The sequence below is a fragment of the Sciurus carolinensis genome, chromosome 11 (assembly GCF_902686445.1).
Source record: "Sciurus carolinensis chromosome 11, mSciCar1.2, whole genome shotgun sequence".
Taxonomy (NCBI): Eukaryota; Metazoa; Chordata; class Mammalia; order Rodentia; family Sciuridae; genus Sciurus; species Sciurus carolinensis.
Genome location: NC_062223.1, coordinates 80007227 through 80030895, shown reverse-complemented (window position 1 = coordinate 80030895; position 23669 = coordinate 80007227). Strand labels below are relative to the sequence as shown.

The following is a 23669-nucleotide window of genomic DNA, read 5'->3' as shown; positions in this document are numbered from 1 at the left end:
ACCAAACTTGTGGTATGTTGGCAGTATATGATTTTAAAGGAATTGATTAAGTCTAATAATAATTTCTTCTATCTGTTGTCTCTGCCCTCTGGAACTTAACTCAACCTGAGGTTTTTATGACCCTACACTTTTCATTCTTTTTTCATTTGGGTGATGATAGCTTCCTGTAGGACTGGGTTGCATTACCACCATTCACCAGCAGGGGTTGCTCTCTAGTAAAAGGTACAGGTTAACTTAGACCTCTGACTTCAAATATGAAGTTTACATTCATGCCTTACTTGTGATTTTAGATACTTCAGGTTTTTTTTGCACAGTGGGATTGAAGAAGTTTTTGGAAAGGTGACAGCTCTGAATTGCCTAAGTTCTTCCCCTTTTGTTAACTAGAGCTGCATATTTCTTAATTCAGCCTTGTACAGTTATGATCTCTTGAGTGAATTTTTTTTAACTATCCTCTTCCACAAGGCAGAGTACTATGAAATCAGTATGAGCTGGGAATAAGTTACTTAAATCTTTCTGAGTCTCAGTGTAACATCAGCCTCTCTGAATCTCAGTGTTCTATTGTTTGAATATAAACTCCATCAAAACAGTTCATTTCTTCTTTTTCACTTGCTGTTATATTTCCAGTACCTAAAATAGTACTTAGCACTTGATAGGTTCTAAAAAAATTTGTTAATTAAAGGATCTGTAAGAAGCAAATAATTTTAACAGTGCACAGGATTGTTGGAAAGTTTAAATAAGGTCATTTAAACATACCTAAGTGTATGCTTGACACACAGTGTTATTCAATAGCAGATTCTTTTTTTGAAATATATTTTTAGCCTTTAGGTTTTCATTCATATATATATATGTATATATATATATATATGTAAATATATATGTTTTAGTTGTAGGTGGACACAATACCTTTATTTTATTTTAATGTGATGCTGAGGATCAAATCCATGACCTCATGCATGCTAGGTGAGCACGCTACCACTGAGCCACAACCCCAGCAGGTTTTTAGAATGATCATGACATAGGGCATATTATCTGAGTACCTGTCTATTGTAGTTGTGAACTTTAGCTCCTCCCACTTTAACACTCTTCCTACTTTAGGGCTTGGCAGGTATTTGAGGCTCAACCCATGATGAATGAATGCATAGCCAATCACTTCTCTTTGTTCCTCCAGGTGTTTCATCGCTGATTTGCCCCATTTGCAGGACAGCTTTGTGGACAAACTTCTTGACCTTATGCCCCGACTCATGACATCCAAACCTGCCGAAGTGGTCAAAATTCTACAGACCATGCTGCGTCAGAGTACTTTCTTGCACCTCCCCCTTCCAGAGCAGGTCGGGGTCTGTGTCCTGCCCCATCAGACCAAATCTGTACAGACATGAAAACTGTTCACCGTGGTGAACTTCTTTTATTAGTAAAGCGGCTTGGCTAGGGCCCTTCCTGATTGACTCCCACATATCTACTTATTAGATGCTAAGACTGTTTTGTTCAATAAGGTTCTGACATTGGAATCATCATATTTTCTTGTTGCTTATAGATCCACAAAGCTTCTGCTACTATTATTGAGCCAGCAGGAGAATCAGATAACCCTTTGCGGTTTACATCTGGGTTGGTGGTGGCCTTGGATGTCGATGCAACCCTGGAACATGTGCAGGATCCTCAGAACACTGTGAAGATCCAGGTCTGTCAGGTTTTGGTTTACATGGAACTATAGAGTGACCTCATATTGAAGCATTGAATTTTAGTACCCATCTCTATCTAAGGGGTTGAAACTGGGAAAGGAGATGAGCCTTTGCAGAAAAGATCCTGGACTTGAAACTGTGTTGCTGAGCAGCTCTTATTTGGTACAGCAAGTTAGATTAAACTCGAAGCCTTACATTCTACAATTGACAAAAAATAGTTGACATTGAAATGGAATGATGTGTACTAGGCCCCCAGTACCTAGTAAGGATTTACTGAATGATAGGGCCCTTTCTGTTCTTATAATGTGAGGTAAAGACTTGATCCTTCTCTAAGACCATCCCCACTCCCTCTATGCACCCCCCCCCCCCCAAAGTCTGGGCACAGAGGTACTCACCTTTACTCAGGAGGCTAAGAAGGGAGCATCATTTGAGCCAAGGAGTTCCAGACCAGCCTGGGAAACATAGCAAGACCCCATCTCAAAAAGAAAAAGGAAAAAAAAAAAAGACTTGATTTTTATTACAGCAAATTGTAAATAGCAAGTCCTTTTCAGGTTATAGGTAGGTCAGCTGGCAAACAAAATGTATGGGTGGGAAAAAGCAATCACTAGGAAGTATTTTTTCCTAAGTTAGATATATTAGAAACACATGAAAGTTATAAATCTGCTTATCAATTCATATTTTGCATCCTTCCATCCTTCTATCTATTTGTACATTAGTGCTTACTCTATACACATACTAAGTGCTGTTGGTTGCCAAGTAAATATTTCAGTTCTGTCTACAATTCCATTTACTTAGGAGGCTGAGGAAGGAGGATCACAAGTTCAAGGCTAACCTTGGCAACTTAGTGAGAAACTTGTCTTAAAATAAAATATTAAAAGGACTTGGGGGGTGCTAGAGTTGTGACTCAGTGGTAGAGCACTTGCCTGACATGTGTGAGGCACTGGGTTCAATACTCAGCACCACATATAAATAAATAAAATAAAAGATCTATTGACAACTAAAAAAATATTAAATAAAAAAAGGACTGGCAGCCGGGCATGGTGGCACACCCTTATAATCCCAACAGCTCGGGAGGCTGAACTTGTAGGAGGATTGCAAGTTCGAGGCCAGCCTCAGAAACTTAGTGAGGCCCTAAGTAACTCAGTGAAACCTTGTCTCTAAATAAAATACAAAAAAGGGATGTGATTCATTGGCTCTGGATTTGCTCTCCAGTACCAAAAATAAATAAATAGAGAGATGAATGGACAGATGGCGATATTGCTTACTGATAAAGTACCCCTGAGTTCAATCCTCAGTACCATCCCCTGCCCCCCAAAGAAGTCACAGTTCTTTTTTTTTTGTGGTGCTGGGTATCGAACCCAGGGCTTCATGCTTGCAAGGCAAGCACTCTACCGACTGAGCTATCTCCCCAGCCCCGAAGTCATAGTTCTTGCTCTTAGGGTGCTCACAGTTGCATTAGGAGACATACAAATGGATAGGCAATTATGAAATAGAAGTTTAGTGATTAGAATTGCACCAGATAAATTAACAAGAGTACTGTGATAGAGTCTAAGGAAAGGAACAACTTTGTGGAGGTGCTGGTATGTGGTGGGGATTTAAAAGGATGATACTAACAAAGAATGGCAAAAGGAGGTGTTCCAAACAGAAGAGGTATGAGTGCAAGCAGGGGTGTGAGCACTGGCAGTAAGTACAATCAGAGTGCAGAAAAATAGTCTGGAGCAGTCAGGGAAGTCTTCCTGAAGGAGGTAAGGTTGCATCAGGCCTTGAAGATGGTATTCTTTGGCTGTGGTGACAATAGGAAAACAAGACTTTTTGTCTTCCCAGCAGAAATTTTACAAATCATGAGACCTACAGAGAGTTAATTCTGTGCTAGTTATGAAGTTGTCCTCCATTGCCCTCCCTCCCTCCTACCCTCTTAGTGTTCTCCATCTCAACTGTTCTTCAGAATTTCAGCGTTAGACAGTACTGATGAACAGGCCTCAGTCTACAGCAATTAAATCAGAATCCTCTGAGATCATAGGTGATTTTTTTTTAAAGAGTTTATAGGTAATTCTTTGGGCAGTCAGAATTCTAATGAGAATCACTGTTTCACAATGTCCCTGAAAAAAAATTTCCAGACCGATAAGTATAAATGAGCTTGTAGACAGATTATTTAAGGGTTACTTGCTGGACTCTCCTGAAAACTCCCCTTTGTAGCACCTTCACTGCATGCATGGGCAAACTAACGTCTCTACTGGTGGAAGCTGGGACTTGTACTGCCCCATCATTCGACAGCTTCAGTGGTTTGAAAGTGTTATAGAGTATAACCACTATAACCCGAACATCTCTTTGTTCTATCTAGGCACTATTTTAAGTGTTAGACATATAGCAGTAAACATGCCTCAGAGAATATATGGAGATTACATTCTCTGTTAAAATTATGTTTGTTTTTTAAAGTAGACTTTCTAGGAACTCCATTTAGTAACACTTCTTAGCCTAGTGCAGGTTACTATATTTTACCTAATATAGGAGATAGGAGATGCAGTTCTTAGTTGTTCTGAAATTCATAATATAATTCATACTGTCCATTTTCTTCCCCTGACCTCCATGGGCCACAGATTTCTCAGCTGCCCTCTTGGGTGTAGTAGAGGAGTGAAGGAAAGCTTCCAGCAGCTTTCTCACAGAGCTTTTCACCAAGGGCAGTTTTGTTGAGAGCACTGGAAGGTTCTGCTACCTTTGTTATTTTCTTTCTTATGCTCATCCCCGTGTCAGCCCTCCTCTGCCCTTCCTTTTTAAAAATTGAACCCCACCTCCTTGTCTCTAAAGATAACAAGGATCAGGAAGCTGACTTTTCTGCTGTCATAGTTTTGAGGCACAGAGCCTGGAAGTAGATTGAGGAAAGGCAGCTTAAAGAAAGAAGGGTAACTGGATGTGGTGGCATGTCTGCAGTACCAGATTCTCAGGAGGCTGAGATAGGAGAATCATTCGAGCCCTGGAGATTGGGGCTGAATTGCGATATGCCTATCAGATGTCTGTACTAGGAATCAGTAGTGAGATTGTGCTTATGAACAGCCACTCCACTGCAGCCTGTGTGACACAGTGAGACCCTACCCCTTAAGTTAAAAAAAGAAAGAAAGTAGGGTAGAATCAGGGAGACCTGAGAAGAGATGAAAGAGGATTATGGGGCAAATGGTCAGAGATATGTTTCCCTGAATTACAAAATTGAAAGAACTGTGCAGTTCCCTACTGTGCCCTTATCTGTGTATTTACATGGAGCAAGTCCTGTGTTTATCTAGGATCAGCTTCATGTGTTCCTATATTCATTTGTATGCCATGGAATAGGCCCTTTATAGGGGGTGCTGGGGGGCCCCCAGGATGCTGAGGAAAGAACTCTGTGGCCATTTGTGAAATGTGAAGACCTGGCCAATGTTGGTACAGACCCTTCATCAAATTCTTTCTCTTTAGAAAGACTGATAAATGCCTTTTTTACTGCTTGAAATCTAATGCAAATATGGTTACAAAAAAGCTCTGCATACGTGCCGGTTGTGATGGATGCTGGTCCGTCATGTGATTCACAGCCAAGAAGGGAAGGTCATTCTGAAGGTGGTGCTTGGGAGGGTTTTTAGAAATTCAAGAGATTTTTACTGGACACTGCTTTGTGCTGGGACAGGAGCTACGGAGATATCTACAGCATTGCTCTTGCCTCAAGGAGCATTGCTTTATGAAGGGTGGTGTCATCTTTCTTCTCCTGTTTTGCAGTTAAGTTTTCTTAATTGTTCTTTCTTCTACTGTTTGTTTTTCTTTTCATTTTTGTTACCTCTTAGGTCTTATATCCGGATGGCCAAGCTCAAATGATCCACCCCAAACCTGCAGACTTCCGGAATCCTGGCCCAGGGCGTCACCGTCTCATCACTCAAGTGTACCTCTCCCATACCGCCTGGACAGGTAAGGACTCAGTGAACTGGGGTGGGCAGAAAAATATGCTCCTGGAAATGCACCCACCCTTTAGCACTTGTTTTTCAGTTTGAGAAAAAAATACATGTTTGAATCTTGTACTGAGAATTGAATGTGATTCCTTAGGGAGTTCGTAAGGTCAAACTTACTACATTTGGACTAATTTGCTATGCTGATTGCACAAGGAGCAAGATTCTTTTAGAAGGCATACAGGAGATTATAGTGGAATGGAATTTCTTGGAAAGAGTCCTAGGCTGCACACCAGACGAATACTTTATTGTTCTAACTCTACCACTAACTTGGTGTGTGACCTTGGACAAGTCTGAGTCTGTTTCCTCAGCTTCAAAATGATGGTGATAGTTCTTAACCTATAAATTAGTTGTGAGGCTGGGCACAGTGGTGGACACCTCCTGTAATCCCAGCGGCTCCAGAGGCTGACAGGAGGATTGTGAGTTCAAAGCCACCCTCAGCAAAAGTGAGATGCTAAGCAACTCAGTGAGACCCTGTCTCTAAATAAAATACAAAGTAGGGCTGGGGATGTGACTCAGTGGCCAAGTTCCCCTGAGTTCAATCCCTGGTACCACCCCTGCTCCCCCAAAAAATTAGTTGTGAGAATTACTTTCTCTGGAAATTACTTTCATTTTCTTATGAAAATTTTGAAAATCACTATCTCTTTGTATGTGAACAGTTCAGTTAATGCCCCTGAAACAAGTAAAATGACAAGTAACTGCCCATCCCTTCCACACAACTGTCTTGTGGGGCAATGCAGAGCAACGTAATCTGTTCATACAGCAACCGAATAGAGCATGCACAGTTGGTAAAAGGACAGAGATGTCGTGCAAGTTTTTTTCTTTTTTTTTTTTCCCCTCTAATTTGTATGAATAAAATAGGAGAAATCAGATGCAGAAGATATTTTGTTCAAGCCTGTAAGTTTGCTTTGGAAAACTTAAAAACAGGCTCAGACTGCAGAACCCAAAATATGGGGCTAAATTGGCCACAGTGATGTTTCCTAAGTCATTGAAAATGCTTTAAGAACATGGCTTTTGCTAGAAAAAGGTGTTTAATGCCTCCAAATTTGGTATACTTTAGAAAAAAGGGGCTGTCTTTTGGGAATTTTCATTTACTGTGTATCTTAAGGTACATGAAAAACTAATACTGTCAGCAGTGGTTTCCATCTATCAGGATATTAAATGGATACTGATGACTTGATATAGAACTTTCACAAAGAGAAAGCAGTGCTATTGAATGTTAGGGCAAGCCCCTGTGGTGTTTATGTGATCCAAGCCCTGGCATGGTTGAGGGAACATCCAGCACTGCTTTCATTTAGGGTCTGCTTGCCTAAACATCCCTTAGCCTATATCTTTGCTGCCTGGTATGTTTTTCCACTATTTGTCAAACCACTACTCCCACTAAAAAGTAAATTCTTATTATTTATTTTTGTGGTGCTCAGGATCAAACCCAGGGTCTCTTGCATGCTAGGCAAGCTGTCTACCACTGAGACATATCTCCAGCCCCTTTAAAATCTTTGATGCAGGAATCATAGATATAGGGAAAGACATGCTGTGGGAGGAGCAAGGTTCAAGGAAGCAAATCAAAACATATTAGAGCTCAAATAAGCTTAAAATATATTGAGAAGGATATAGGCTTGCCCCGGTAATATAGCAAGTCTTCACTAAAACTAGAGCTAGACCCTAGGCTATCTGCTCCCAAGCTTAAGGTTCTTTCTACTAGGCCCTGTTTTCTCACAAGGTATCTTAGTTAATTGTAGACTTGTTTTTTTTTGTTGTTGTTGTTGTTGTTGTTCCTGCCAGGCTGTCCTGAGTCCAAAAGTTATAACTCATCCAAGATAATCTCCTCTGAGAAGTTAATTTCTAGTCACTTTTACAACTCCACATTTTAATTCTCTGATTAGCACTTATTCACATCAGATGTTTTCTTATTTCAAATTATTTTTTTGAGATTCTCTTAGAATGTAACCTCCATTGGAGCAGGAAACTTGCTCTTTTTTTTCTCTCTCTCTCTCTCCTTTTAAAATATTTTTAGTTGTAGGTCGACTCAGTACCTTTATTATTATTATTTTCTAATTTATTTGTATTGTAAACAAATGGGATACATCTTGTTTTTCTGTACCTGAAGTAGAGGCATACCATTTGTGTAATCATACATTTACATAGGGTAATAGTTTTTGATTCATTCTGTTAATTTTTTTTCCTTCTCCTCCACCCCTCCAACCCCTCTTTTCCCTCTATACAGTCCCTCCTTCCTCCATTCTTGCCCCGCTCCCACCCCCCATTATTGTGTCATCATCCGCTTATCAGTGAGATCATTCGCCCTTTGGTTTTTTGAGATTGGCTTATCTCACTTAGCATGATATTCTCCAATTTCATCCATTTGCCTGCAAATGCCATAATTTTATTATTGTTTATAGCTGAGTAATATTCCATTGTATATATATACCACAGTTTCTTTATCCATTCATCCATTGAAGGGCATCTAGGTTGGTTCCACAATCTGGCTATTGTGAATTGAGCAGCTATGAATATTGTTGTGGCTGTATCTCTGTAGTATGCTGATTTTAAGTCCTTTGGGTATAGGCCAAGGAGTGGGATAGCTGGGTCAAATGGTGATTCCATTCCAAGTTTTCTAAGGAATCTCCACACTGCTTTCCAGAGTGGCTGCACTGATTTGCAGCTCCAACAGCAATGTATGAGTGTACCTTTTCCCCCACATCCTTTCCAATACCTATTGTTGCTAGTATTCTTTTTTTTTTTTTAATGTTTGCTTTTTTTTTTCTCTTCATTTAGTTTTTTTTTAATTTATTTTTATTGTAAACAAATGGGATACATGTTGTTTCTGTTTGTTCATGGAGTAACGGCATACCATTTGTGTAATCATACATTTACATAGGGTAATAGTTTTTGATTCATTCTGTTATATTTTCCTCCCCCCCACCCTTCTTTTCCCTCTATACAGTCCCTCCTTCCTCCATTCTTGCCCCGCTCCCACCCCCCATTATTGTGTCATCATCCACTTATCAGCGAGATCATTCGCCCTTTGGTTTTTTGAGACTGGCTTATCTCACTTAGCATGATATTCTCCAGTTTCATCCATTTGCCTGCAAATGCCATAATTTTATCATTCTTTATGGCAGAGTAATATTCCATTGTATATATATACCACAGTTTCTTTATCCATTCATCAATTGAAGGACATCTAGGTTGGTTCCACAATCTTGACTACTGTGAATTGAGCAGCTATGAACATTGATGTGGCTGTATCTCTGTAGTACGCTGATTTTAAGTACTTCGGGTATAGGCCAAGGAGTGGGATAGCTGGGTCAAATGGTGATTCCATTCCAAGTTTTCTAAGGAATCTCCACACTGCTTTCCAGAGTGGCTGCACTAATTTGCAACCCCACCAGCAATGTATGAGTGTACCTTTTTCCCCACATCCTTTCCAACACCTATTGTTGCTTGTATTCTTGATAATCACCATTCTAATTGGGGTGAGATGGAATCTTAGGATAGTTTCGATTTGTATTTCTCTTATTACTAAAGATGTTGAACATTTTTTCATATATCTGTTGATTGCTTGTAGATCGTCTTCTGTGAAGTGTCTGTTCATTTCCTTAGCCCATTTGTTGATTGGGTTATTGGTATTCTTGGTGTAGAGTTTCTTGAGTTCTTTATATATTCTGGAAATTAGCGCTCTATCTGAAGTATGAGTGGCAAAGATTTTCTCCCACTCTGTAGGTTCTCTCTTTGCATTACTGATAGTTTCCTTTGCTGAGAGAAAGCTATTTAGTTTGAATCTATCCCAGTTATTGATTCTTTCTTTTATTTCTTGTGCTATGGGAGTCCTGTTAAGGAAGTCTGATCCTAAGCTGACATGTTGAAGATTTGGACCTACTTTTTCTTCTATAAGATGAAGGGTCTCTGGTCTGATTCCAAGATCCTTGATCCATTTTGAGTTGATTTTTGTGCAGAGTGAGAGATAGGGGTTTAGTTTCATTCTGTTGCATATGGATTTCCAGTTTTCCCAGCACCATTTGTTGAAGAGGCTGTCTTTTCTCCATTGCGTATTTTTGGCCCCTTTGTCTAGTATGAGAAAATTGTATTTATTTCGGTTTGTGTCCATGTCCTCTATTCTGTACCATTGATCTATCTGTCTATTTTGGTACCAATACCATGCCATTTTTGTTACTATTGCTTTGCAGTATAGTTGAAGGTCTGGTATTATGATACCCACTGCTTCACTCTTCCTGCTAAGGATTGCTTTAGGTATTCTGGGTTTCTTATTCTTCCAGATGAATTTCATGATTGCTTGCTCTATTTCTATAAGGTACGTCCTTGGAATTTTAATTGTAATTGCATTGAATCTGTATAGCACTTTTGGTAGTATGGCCATTTTGAAACTATTAATTCTGCTTATCCAAGAACATGGGAGATCTTTCCATCTTCTAAGGTTTTCTTTAATTTCTTTTTTTTTTTTTTTTTTTTAAATTATCGTACACAAATGGGATACATGTCGTTTCTCTGTTTGTACATGGCGTAAAGACATACCATTTGTGTAATCATAAATTTACATAGGGTAATGTTTGATTCATTCTGTTATTTTTTTCCCTTCCCCCCACCCCTCCCACCCCTCTTTTCCCTCTATACAGTCTTTCCTTCCTCCATTCTTGCCCCCCTCCCTAAACCTAACTCTAACCCTAACACTAACTCTTCCCACCCCCCATTATGTGTCCTCATCCACTTATTAGCGATATCATTCTTCCTTTGGTTTTTTTGAGATTGGCTTATCTCACTTAGCATGATAATCTCCAGTTTCATCCATTTGCCTGCAAATGCCATAATTTTATCATTCTTTATGGCAGAGTAATATTCCATTGTATATATATACCACAGTTTCTTTATCCATTCATCAATTGAAGGAATCTAGGGTGGTTCCACAATCTGGCTATTGTGAACTGAGCAGCTGTGAACATTGATGTGGCTGTATCTCTGTAATATGATGATTTTAAATCCTTTGGGTATAGGCCAAGGTAGGGGATAGCTGGGTCAAATGGTGGTTCCATTCCAAGTTTTCTAAGGAGTCTCCATACTGCTTTCCAGAGTGGCTGCACTAATTTGCAGCCCCACCAGCAATGTATGAGTGTACCTTTCTCCCCACATCCTCGCCAACACCTGTTGTTGCTTGTATTCTTGATAATCGCCATTCTAATTGGGGTGAGATGGAATCTTAGGGTGGTTTTGATTTGCATTTCTCTTATTACTAGAGATGTTGAACATTTTTCCATATGTTTGTTGATTGCTTGTAGATCTTCTTCTGTGAAGTGTCTATTCATTTCCTTAGCCCATTTGTCGATTGGATTCCTTGCATTCTTGGTGTAGAGTTTTTTGAGTTCTTTATAGATTCTGGAGATTAGTGCGCTATCTGAAATATGATTGGCAAAGATTTTCTCCCACTCTGTAGGCTCTTTCTTCGCATTGCTGATAGTTTCCTTTGCTGAGAGAAAGCTTTTTAGTTTGAATCTATCCCAGTTATTAATTCTTGCTTTTATTTCTTGTGCTATTGGAGTCCTGTTGAGGAAGTCTGGTCCTAAGCCGACATGTTGAAGCTCTGGACCTACTTTTTCTTCTATAAGATGCAAGGTCTCTGGTCTGATTCCGAGATCCTTAATCCATTTTGAGTTTAGTTTCGTGCATGGTGAGAGATATGGATTTAGTTTCATTCTGTTGCAAATGGATTTCCAATTCTCCCAGCACCATTTGTTGAAGAGGCTATCTTTTCTCCATTGCATATTTTTGGCGCCTTTGTCTAGTATGAGAAAATTGTATTTATTTGGGTTTGTGTCCGTGTCCTCTATTCTGTACCATTGATCCACTTTTCTATTTTGGTACCAATACCATGCCGTTTTTGTTACTATTGCTTTGTAGTAGAGTTGAAGATCTGGTATTGCGATACCCCCTGCTTCACTCTTTCTGCCAAGGATTGCTTTAGCTATTCTGGGTTTTTTATTCTTCCAGATGAATTTCATAATTTCTTGCTCTATTTCTGTAAGGTACATCATTGGGATTTTAATTGGAATTGCATTGAATCTGTATAGCACTTTTGGTAGTATGGCCATTTTGACAATATTAATTCTTCCTATCCAAGAACGTGGGAGATCTTTCCATCTTCTGAGGTTTTCTTGAATTTCTTTCTTTAGTGTTCTGTAGTTCTCATTGTAGAGGTCTTTCACCTCTTTTATTAGATTGATTCCCAAATATTTTATTGTTTTCGAAGCTATTGTGAATGGGGTAGTTTTCCTAACTTCTCTTTCTGAAGATTCATCACTTATGTATAAAAATGCGTTAGATTTATGAGCATTGATCTTATATCCTGCTACTTTACTGAATTCACTTATGAGTTCTAAAAATTTTCTGGTCCAATTTTCTGGTTCCTCTAAATATATAATCATGTCATCAGCAAATAGGGATAGTTTGAGTTCTTCTTTTCCTATTCATATCCCTTTAATTTCCTTGGTCTGTCTAATTGCTCTGGCTAGAGTTTCAAGGACAGTATTGAATACAAGTGGTGAAAGAGGGCATCCCTGCCTTGTTCCAGTTTTTAGGGGGAATGCTTTCAGTTTTTCACCATTTAGAATGATATTGGCCATGGGCTTAGCGTAGATGGCCTTTACAATGTTAAGGAATGTTCCCACTATCCCTGGTTTTTCTAGTGTTTTGAGCATGAAGGGATGCTGTATTTTATCAAATGCTTTTTCTGCATCTATTGCATAATCATGTGATTCTTGACTTTAAGTCTATTGATATGGTGAATTACATTTATTGATTTCCGAATGTTGAACCAACCTTGCATCCCTGGGATAAAACCCACTTGATCGTGGTGCACTATCTTTTAAATGTATTTTTGTATGCGATTTGCTAAGATTTTGTTGAGAATTTTTGCATCAATGTTCATTAAGGATATTGATCTGAAATTTTCTTTCCTTGATATGTCTGTCTGGTTTAGGTATCAGGGTAATATTGGCTTCATAGAATGAGTTTGGGAGGGTTCCCTCCTCTTCTATTTCATGAAATACTTTGAGAAGTATTAGAATGAGCTCTTCTTTAAAGCTTTTGTAGAACTCGGCTGAGAACCCATCTGGTCCCGGGCTTTTCTTTGTTGGTAGGCTTTTGATGACTTCTTCTATTTCATTACTTGAAATTGATCTATTTAAATTGTGTATGTCCTCCTGGTTCCGTTTAGGTAATTCATATGTTTCTAGAAACCTGTTGATGTCTTCGAGATTTTCTATTTTGTTGGAGTATAGATTTTCAAAATAGCTTCTAATTATGTTTTGTATTTCAGTCGTCTCTGTTGTGATATTTCCTTGTTCATTCCGAATTTTAGTAATTTGAGTGTTCTCTCTTCTTCTCTTTGTTAGTGTGGCTAAAGATTTATCAATTTTATTTTTTCAAAAAACCGACTATTTATTTTGTCAATTTTTTCGATTGTTTCTTTTGTTTCGGTTTCATTGATTTCAGCTCTGATTTTAACTATTTCCTGTCTTCTTCTACTTTTGGTGTTTGTCTGTTCTTTTTCTAGGGCTTTGAGCTGTAGTGTTAGGTCATTTATATGTTGATTTTTTTCTTCTTTTATTGAATGCACTCCATGAAATAAATCTTCCTCTAAGTACTGCTTTCATAGTGTCCCAGAGATTTTGATATGATGTTTCTTTGTTCTCATTTACCTCTAAGAATTTTTTAATTTCCTTCCTGATGTCTTCTGTTATCCATTCATCATACAACAGCGTATTATTTAATCTCCAGGTGTTCGAGTAGTTTCTTTTTTTTACTATGTCATTTATTTCTAATTTCAATCCATTATGTTCTGATAGAATACAAGGAAGTATCTCTGTCTTCTTGTATTTGCTAACATTAGCTTTTTGGCATAAAATGTGGCCTGTTTTAGAGAAGGATCCATGTGCTGCTGAGAAGAATGTGTATTCGCTCTTGTTGGATGGTATATTCTATAAATGTCCCTTAAGTCTAAATTATTGATTGTGTTATTGATATCTATGGTTTCTTTGTTCAATTTTTGTTTGGAAGATCTGTCCAGTGGTGAGAGAGGTGTGTTAAAATCACCTAGTATTATTGTGTTGTGGTCTATTTGATTTCTGGAATTGAGAAGGATTTGTTTGATGTATATAGATGAGCCACTGTTTGGGGCATAGATATTTATGATTGTTATGTCTTGCTGATTTATGCTTCCCTTAAGCAGTATGAAATGTCCTTCTTTATCCCTTCTGACTAACTTTGGCTTGAAGTCCACATTATCTGATATGAGGATGGATACTCCAGCTTTTTTGCTGTGTCCATGTGCATGGTATGTTTTTTCCCATCCTTTCATCTTTAGTCTGCGGGTATCTCTTTCTGTGAGATAAGTCTCTTGCAGGCAGCAAATTGTTGGATCTTTCTTTTTAATCCAGTCTGCCAGTCTGTGTCTTTTGATTGATGAGTTCATGCCATTAACATTCAGGGTTTTTATTGAGATATGATTTGTATTCCCAGTCATTTGGCTCATTTTTTTTTTTTTTTGACATGACTTAATTTCTCCTTTATTTGACTGTTCCTTTAGGGTAGTTCCTCCCTTTGCTGATTTGCATCATTGTTTTTCATCTCTTCCTCATGGAATATTTTGCTGAGAATGTTCTGTAGTGCTGACTTTCTTTTTGTAAATTCTTTTAGCTTTTGTTTGTCATGGAAGGATTTTATGTCATCGTCAAATCTGAAGGTAAGTTTTGCTGGGTATAAGATTCTTGGTTGGCATCTGTTTTCTTTCAGAGCTTGAAAAATGTTGTTCCAGGCCCTTCTAGCTTTTAGGGTCTGGATTGAAAAATCTATTGATATCCATATTGGTTTCCCCCTGAATGTAATTTGATTTTTTTCTATCGCAGCCTTTAAAATTCTGTCTTTATTTTGTATTTTAGGCATTTTCATTATTATGTGCCTTGATGTGGGTCTGTTGTAATTTTGTATATTTGGAGTCCTATAAGCCTCTTTTTTTTTTTTTTTTTTTTTTTTTTTTTGTGGTGCTGGGGATCGAACCCAGGGCCTTGTGCTTGCAAGGCAAGCACTTTACCAACTGAGCTATCTCCCCAGCCCCCCCTATAAGCCTCTTGTACTTGATTTTCCATTTCATTCTTCATATTTGGAAAATTTTCTGATACTATTTCATTGAGTAGATTGTTCATTCCTTTGGTTTGTTTCTCTGTGCCTTCCTCTATCCCAATAATTCTTAAATTTGGCCTTTTCATGATATCCCTTAATTCTTGTAGATTCTGTTCATGATTTCTTATCATCTTCTCTGTTTTTTCAACTTTGTTTTCAAGATTAAATATTTTGTCTTCAATGTCTGAGGTTCTGTCTTCCAGGTGTTCTATCCTATTGGTTATGCTTTCTATGGAGTTCTTAATTTGGTTTATTGTTTCCTTCATTTCAAGGATTTCTGTCTTTTTTTTTTTTTTCAGTATCTCTAACTCCTTATTGAAATAATCTTTTGCTTCCTGTATTTGCTCTTTTAACTGTTGAATGGCACGATCATTCAAAGCCCGCATTTGCTCTTTCATCTCATCGTTTGCTTCTCTGATCATTTTAATTATGTACATTTTGAACTTCCTTTCAGACATTTCTTCTGCCATGCTGTCATTGGAGTTTATTGCTATACCATCTAGGTTTGTTTGGGACATTTTCTTCCCTTGTTTTCTCATATTGCTCAGGTATCTACCCCTCTAGTAGTGTAACTCTGAGATATCGCAGATTTCCTCTATTGATTATAGTGTCCCTGTAGATTTCCAATAACTCACCTCTTAGCCTTCAGTAGCCTGAAATCTTGGAGGAACTTGATAATGTGGTGCTCCACTAGGAAGCTGCCCCTCTAGGGGTGGTGGCCTTCAGGTGGGGTATATTCCCTGTCAGTGGGCAGAGGCGCCTCCACTTGTTGACTGATGGTCAGCCAAAGGAGGACTAGACTGCAGACTGGGGCACCTCTGATCTGGGCCTGTGTCTCTGGTTCTACTGCCCTGGTGGGAAAGCCTCGCCCAGCGGGGAAGACTCACTCAGTGGGGAGCTCTCCTCTGAGAAGTTCCCTTCCGTCAGAACTACCACCTGGACTGAGAAGCCCTCCTCTGCGACGTTCCCAGGGGTCCTGATCTACTGCCTGGGCTGGGGAACCTGTCCCTGCGAGGGACTCCCTTGCTGAGCGGACTTCCTCTGCTTACGTTCCCTGGGACTGGAGCTACCGCCTCGGCCTCAGACCCTCACTCTGTGTTGACACCTCTCGCTGTGCAGCCCTCCTCTGCAATGCTCCTGGTTGACTGGGTTCTCGGCTCCAGCAGGGGAGTCTTACTGGGCCACTCTACTCCACGAAGTTCCCTGCGTTTCAGGACTACTGCCCCATCCGGGTAGTCCGACCAGTGGGAGACACTCACCCGGTGCCTCTGAGTTGGTCTGGAGTCTCTCAGTACCTCCTCTTCTTGACTCCTGGGTCTTGCCAAGGGTCTTCTAGCCTCCTGTAGGTGTCTCAGGAAGGGAGCTGCCCTTCCAATGAGGATGGCCACGCCCTCAGGAATAATTCGAAATGCCTGCACCAGCCTATAAAGAAGCCTCTGGCTAGCCCCGCAATGGCGGTGGTCTGGCTCGTCTGCCAGCTTGCTCCGGGATGGTGACAGACCTTGGCGTGGTGGTCAGGCGGTGTCACTCAGTGATGACGTCTGTCTTTGGCCTGGTGGTTGGGCAGGTTGGTTGCCAGCCGTCTATCTCCGCAAGGCAGGTGGGTTGGGTGCCCACCAGCTACCTCAGTGATGCAGGCGGCCAGACTCACCCGCCAGCTCACTCTGCGACTGTGACCAACCAGTGATGGCGCTGACCTCGGTGCAGGGTCAGGCGGGGTCGCTCAGTGATGGTGTCTGCCTTCAGCCTGGTGGTTGGGCGGGTTGGCTGCCCACTGCCTAGCTCCGCAAGGCGGGTTGGGTCCCCAACGGCTACCTCCATGATACAGGCGGCCTGACTCACCCATCAACTTGCTCCGCGACTGCACAGTACCTTTATTTTAGTTTTTTTAATGTGGTACTGGGGATCAAACCCAGGGCCTTACATGTGCTAGGCAAGCACTCTACCACTGAGCCACAACCCCAGCCTGAAACTTGCTCTCTTTATCTTTGTATCCCCAGTGCCTATATGTCCTGTATCCTTAGTGCTTGACGTGTAGTAGGCACTAACAAATAGTGAAAATGAAATGCACGATTTTAATTGGCAGTTGAAATTTATTCAATTCTTAGACCAACTCTGTGGTAGGAATTAGCATTTTCTTCATTCCATGGGTCTGTAAACAGAACCATGCAGCTGCTTAGCAGTAGTACTAAAGCTGGCACTCAGATGTCCTAGCTCACAAATCCTTTGCTGCTTCACTCTACCATTCTCCCTTCTTCCCTGGTACAGGAAAGAGAAACAGGTTCTCTTTTTAAATGTGCTTACATCTTCTTTGTCCTTACTCAAGAGAGATGTTGCCTGAAACTTGTAGAGTTGGTCCCTCCGCAGCTCTCAGGGGGCTGCTTCTCTGTGAGGCAGGATGCTACCATGCAGGAAACTGAGTCATATCGGCCAAGTTTCAAATTCTGCCTCCCTTGCTGTGTGAGCCTGAAGAAGTTATTTTACCTCTTTTTCTTTTTTATCTTTATGATGGAAAAAGAATATAAATCTCCTAGGAGATGTATTCTTCCAGGCATGTTGAATTGTATGATTTGCCCCAGAGATAATTTGTCTTTCCCATTCTTATTTTCTCTTCTCTCCTTTTCTCCTATGGCATTGAATTGCTATTCTTATGAAATACTGATAAGCAAAGGCAAAATGTCCCTGTAGGGTTGAGTGCTACATAAACTCCCTCTGACTTTACCACAATATGGCTCATTGAAAAATGCTATGAGAGCCACAGCTGAAGTTGTGGTTGGCTGTCTGGGATAGAATAGGAGAGTGTGGTGGGAAAGCTGATACCGGTACTTACTGTGACTCCACCCTTCATGGAAGATTCTTCCGGAGTCTGGTACTAGAGAGCAATGCTGGTATCATTAACATACCCACTTGACGCTAGTATAAAGGCCCCCATGTGATGTGGGTGTCTGCATACCACAGGGCTGGAAGTGGTGATATGAGTCTGCACTCAGGTCTCATGCTGAACTCACAGGTTGACATGCTTACTCTGCCTTGGCTGCCTGCAAACCTTTCCATTACTGAGGATAGCAATCCAGTCTCTGGAAATGACAGAAATAGGCCTGGGAGACATTGAGAAGTCCTGAAACCTCTTTCTTGTTAATTTAGATCCATCCAGATCACTCTTTTTTTTTTTTTTTGCGGTGCTGGGGATTGAACCCAGTACTTGTGCTTGCAAGGCAAGCACTTTACTGACTGAGCTTTCTCCCCAGCCCTGAGGCTTGTCTTTGACTCTTGCATCTTTTTCTCAAATTGTGCCAAAATAAAGAGGACATCCCAAGTTAAATCTATACCTGGCCTTTCCGTTTGCCTTTAGCTTTTTCTGAAATCTTCCTCCCTTCTTCAGTATGGAAGCCATGTGGTTAATAGATTTTCTCACTTTGTATACTGGGCTCAAATTCTGTCACAGGTGTGAATTTGGGCAGCCACTTAGAACCTCTCTTGAACTGCAGAATATTTTTTCAAGATTGTGACAATCTTTCTTTCATGATGTGGCAGAATAAGAATTCCTGGGTTGTGTGTTTGGCACAGAGCAGGTGTTGTATTCCAGAACCTTCCTGCATTCCCTTCTCAGTACACATACCCTCAGAGTAGACTGCATTCCATTGCAACCATCTCTGTCTCCACAACCAAACAGCCAGCAACTTGCAGGGAGCTCTTATTTATTCTCTCTAGGGCCCGCCATGTTCAGTCACTAGGTCAGCATTGTAATATAATGTGATAAAAAAAGATTTTCTGACACTGTTTTAGGTCCCCAAAACATGTTTTTTCCACTGGTGAAAAAATTCTGGCAAAACTATGTCCTGTTTAAAGGCTTCTTCAGTAAGAAAATGGAGTCCTTGGTGCCTACTACCCAAAGTCTTAAAATTGAATTGTTGATCTAGGTATGAGAATAGGCCCCAGACACTTTGTGGCCTCTGTTCTGAGGCTGGCCTCTGTAGAGGGGTGTTTAGCTTGTTCTTGGATTGCTCTCAGGTCAGCTGTGGCTCTGAGCTGCAGGGAGCCCACAAGACCCACGGAGAAGATGGCAGGGGAATATCACATCTGCAGACTGGGGATTAGCTGCACAGGGTTCAGACTGGGAAATTTTTTTTTTTCCTAGCTAAATTTTTTACTCCCTCTGGTATTAGGGATTGAACCCAAGGGTGCTCTACCACTGAGCCACTTTTTATTTTTTTAATTTTGAGACAGAGTCTCAGTTGCTTGGGATGACCTCAAACTTGCGAACCTCCTGCCTCAGCCTCCCAGAAAGCTGGGATTACAGGCATGTGCCACCATGCCCAGCTAGGAAAGTGATCTTTTTTTTTTTTTTTTTTTCCAGGGTGTGTGGTGGTGAGGGTTGCAAACAGATGAAGAAATGTTTTTGAAACCCTATTGCTTCAACTTCTGATGTTTCTTTTACATGCTATTTCATTCCAATTCCTAGCAGTTGCCCAGTCATAGAGGGTTTCTTTTTTTCTTTTTTCCAGAACCATGCCAGGTGGAAGTAAGGCTGCTGCTGGCCTACAACTCCAGTGCTCGCATTCCGAAATCCCCCTGGATGGAGAGTGGTGAGGTATCACCGCAGGTGGAGACAAGCATCGAGGGCACCATCCCCTTCAGCAAACCTGTGAAAGTCTACATCATGCCCAAACCTGCACGGCGCTGAGTCACAGTCTTCACAGCCATGGTCGAGAAGGTCCTTCTTAGATGTCAGTGAGCCAGAAGCCTAGAGAAGTCCACCTGGAATTGACTTGTAGGGCACGTGACTCTTACAGACTCACTTGATATCACACAGAATAAATTATTATTTTTTTATTTTTAAAAAAACAAAGCCCTTTCAGTTTACCTTTTCTTTCCACATTAATAGAGAAAACACCAAACTGTTCTAGTTTGGCCATAGCTTCAGCATTTATACCACATGCTTATGTGCTTGATTCTACGGTGTGAAACACAGACAACCAATTTTCCAGCCACTTCCAAAGAACTTTATTTAAGCCATAATCCTCTTTCTTGAAGTGATAGTCTTGTTTACCACGGCCAATTCTAAAGCTGCTTTAACAGCTGCACTTTTTTTATGACTGAAAGTTCCTAAAGGACCTTAGACATCCATTATCTTGCTGAGAGGCCTCTTCCCTAACGCAGTCGATGCCTGGGCCAACGACTGAATAGCTGGAGAATGAATCATTTCCATCCTGAGGGAGATTCTTAATCTTGCCTGACATTATCCTTAGAACCTCTTCCTTTATTAAAATAATATAGAAAAGCCATATTTTAGAAAAGAAATCAGCATTATGGGAAAGAGGGACCCAGCATAAGAAATAAAGTCATTTCCTGCTGCATCCATGATGAGTTGGAGCTGTGTGTGAATAACAGGTGCAGTTATGATGGAATTATAGTCAGTGCTACAGAGCTTAACCATGTGGTGGGACCTGTGCTGTATGCTCTACCTATCATTTAATCTTTACAACAAATGAGGCTTAGAAATTAAGTCACTGGTGGGAAAACTACAAAAAGTAGTTAATCTTATATTCATTCAAATCCAAGAAGATCCCAGAGACCTAAACTATTCCACCTCAGAGAATGCATGAATGCTGTGATTTGAATGTGTCCCCCAAGGCTCATGTCTTGGAAGCTTAATCCCCAAAGCAGCAGTGTTAGGAGGTGAGTTCTCATGAAAGGCAATGAGGTCATGGGGGCCTTGCCTCCGATGGATTAATGTCATTACATGGGAATGGGTTAGTTATCACAAAGCAGGAAGCAAGTTTGGCTTCCTGCTGTTTCTTGCCCTTTTACCCTCTGCCATGGGATGACATAGCACAAAGACCCTCACCAAGAGCCAGCACCATGCTTTTGGAATTTCCAGCCTCCAGAACTGTGAGCCAAATAAATTTCTGTCCATTATAAAGTACCCATTCTTGGGTAGTTAGTTACAGCAGTAGAAAATGGAGGAAGACAGTGGCAATGAGGTTTTAAGTCTTCAGTTTCCTCATCTGTAAAAGAGAAGTAATTATATGTCAAGGGAGTCTTAATCATATTTGGTACTTGGAAAGCTTATAAAAATAATAGCAAGATTACATAATTACTTGGAGGTGGAGTTGGAATTTAAATTCAAGCATGTTGTAAATTTTTGATGCACTACTGTGTGCCTAACCCTTTGCACAATTAACTTAATTAACCCTCACAAACAACCTGTGAAGTAGGTCCTGCTCTCTTCAGTTGAAAATATTGCAGTGGAAGTTCAAAGAAATTAACTTTCCTAGATCATGGAACTTGAACTCTGACAGGCAGTCTGGCTTCAAGAGGTCATACCTGTATAGAGGGAGGAAGGGAAATCTCCAGGGGATGGACTTTTCTAGTGTGCTCACCTGTTGTATACATCTCAAGGATGTCACAACAGATCCTCAGGTCATCACAGCAAGATGTGTCCAGAAAAAGGTGTCTTTTGTGGAAATAAAATGAAGCTCAAAGTCAGCTGAATCGTATTGAGGCCCCAACCTGATGGCAGTTGATAGGTTGGAGCATAGATTAAAAACATGAAGACTTAATGCTGCTCACTGAGCCCATCATGCCATAACTGTTGAAAGCCTTCTAAAAGAAGAATATGCTGAATACTTTTCAGATACAATGCCTCCTTTATAAAAACCTTTTCAGAGCTAGGCATGGTCGTGCATGCCTGTAGTCCCAGCAACTCGGGAGGCTGAGGCAAGAGGATCAGTCTGAGCAACTTAGTGAGACCCTCTCTCAAAATGAAAAATAAAACATCCAAAATGTAGTGATTCTTCTCCTAAAAGTGGATGTACATTAAGGAGCAGATTTTGGCTTAGTTATCAGAAGAAATTTTGTAAACTGTGAGAATTGAACAGACTATACTCTAGAAGGTATGGAATTTGCCATGTTGGATGGGTTTGGACGGAGGTTGAGCAAGCTTCTGTCAAGTCTGCTACTGAGGAATTCAATTATTTGAGGGGGTGGGCTCAACCTTTTAAATTCCTTGTACCCATGAAATTCAGGTTATGTGAAAATGAGAATTTTTAATTTTTCTTCATCACATTCCACATTTTTTTCACTGAATATCTCATAAAGGCCTGGAACGGAGCACAAAGTACCCTTCAGTGTGATACCTTCATTTTTAAGTGAATATGAGAGAGACTGAGCTAGAGTGGTAAAGCCAAGGCTGGAACACAAGCCTCCTGATTCCTAATGTGATTTTATTTTTTTGTAGTTGTAGATGGACAGCATACCTTTATTTATTTTATTTATTTATTTTTAATGTGGTGCTAAGGATCAAACTCTGCTTGACATGTGCTAGGCAAGTGCTCTGCCACTGAGCCACAACCCTAGCCCTGCTAATGTGATTTTTTTTTTTTATTGTAAACAAATGGGATACATGTTGTTTCTCTGTTTGTACATGGAGTCAAGGCATACCATTTGTGTAATCATAAATTAACAAGGGGTAATGTTGTTTGATTTATTCTGTTATTTTTTTTCCTCCCCCCCACCCCTCCCATCCCTCTCTTCCCTCTATACAGTCCTTCCTTCCTCCATTCCTGCCACCCTCCTTAACCCTAACCCTAAACCTAACCCTAACCCTAACGCTAACCCCTCCCACCCCCCATTATGTGTCCTCATCTGCTTATCAGTGAGATCATTTGTTCTTTAGTTTTTTGAGATTGGCTTATCTCACTTAGCATGATATTCTCCAATTTCATGCATTTGCCTGCAAATGCCATAATTTTATCATTCTTTATGGCTGAGTAATATTCCATTGTATATATATGCCACAGTTTCTTTATCCATTCATCAGTTGAAGGACATCTAGGTTGGTTCCAAAATCTGACTATGGTGAATTCAGCAGCAATGAACATTGATGTGGCTGTATCTCTGTAGTATGCTGATTGTAAGTCCTTTGGGTATAGGCCAAGGAGTGGGATAGCTGGGTCAAATGGTGGTTCCATTCCAAGCTTTCTGAGGAATCTCCATACTGCTTTCCAGATTGGCTGCACTAATTTGCAACCCCGCCAGCAATGTATGAGTGTACCTTTTTCCCCACATCCTTGCCAATACCTATTGTTGCTTGTGTTCTTGGTAATTGCCATTCTAATTGGGGTGAGATGGAATCTTAGGGTAGTTTTGATTTGCATTTCTCTTATTACTAGAGATGTTGAACATTTTTTCATATATCTGTTGATTGCTTATAGATCTTCTTCTGTGAAGTATGTGATTTTTTTATAACAGAGGTCTATTCCTAGTAAGTGGTCTAGCACATCCAGCAGTCAGAGCACTGGACTCCACTGGACTCTGTCCTCACTTATACAAGCAGATGTCCTATCTTTTAGATTCTGTTTGCTTAAATGTTTTTTGACTGAACCCTCCTCTCTTTCTCTTTTTTTCTCCAGTACTGGGGATTAAACCCAGAAGCACTCTTATCACTGAGCTATATCCTCAAGCCTTGTTATTTTTTATTTTGAGAAAGGGTCTCATGAAGTTGCTCCGACTGGCCTTGTACTTGTGATCCTCCTGCCTCAGCCTCTCGAGCTGCTGGGATTATAGGTGTGTGCCACTGCACCTGGCTCTGTTCGCTTCTCATTATATAATCGCTGCTGCTATCCTGATGCATCCACCATCATCTCTCTCAAGTATGATGTTGGCCTTCTAATGGTCTTCTTGCCTCAATCTTGCTCTCTTCAGTCTATTTTTTTTATTAAAATCTTTTTTATTTTTACAGACTGCATTTTGATTCATTATACACAAATGGGGTACAACTTTTCATTCCTGTGGTTGTACACAATGTGGATTCACAACATTCATGTAATCATACATATAC

General features: G+C 40.4%; 1 protein-coding gene across 3 annotated transcripts in view; it reads left to right on the top strand.

Annotated features, from left to right (window-relative positions):
* The window catches only part of Ints4 (integrator complex subunit 4), a 105646-nt gene extending 83567 nt beyond the window's left edge, over positions 1-22079 (top strand). The window contains exons 20-23 of one of the 3 annotated variants that reach the window (XM_047517423.1): positions 1169-1328; positions 1532-1675; positions 5480-5600; positions 19333-22079. In XM_047517423.1, the coding sequence (XP_047373379.1) occupies positions 1169-1328; positions 1532-1675; positions 5480-5600; positions 19333-19511 (604 nt within the window). In that variant the 3' untranslated portion in view covers positions 19512-22079. The remainder of the gene's footprint in view (positions 1-1168; positions 1329-1531; positions 1676-5479; positions 5601-19332) is intronic. The other 2 variants (XM_047517421.1, XM_047517422.1) reach the window with 2 other exon arrangements.
* Positions 22080-23669: the final 1590 nt, after the last annotated feature.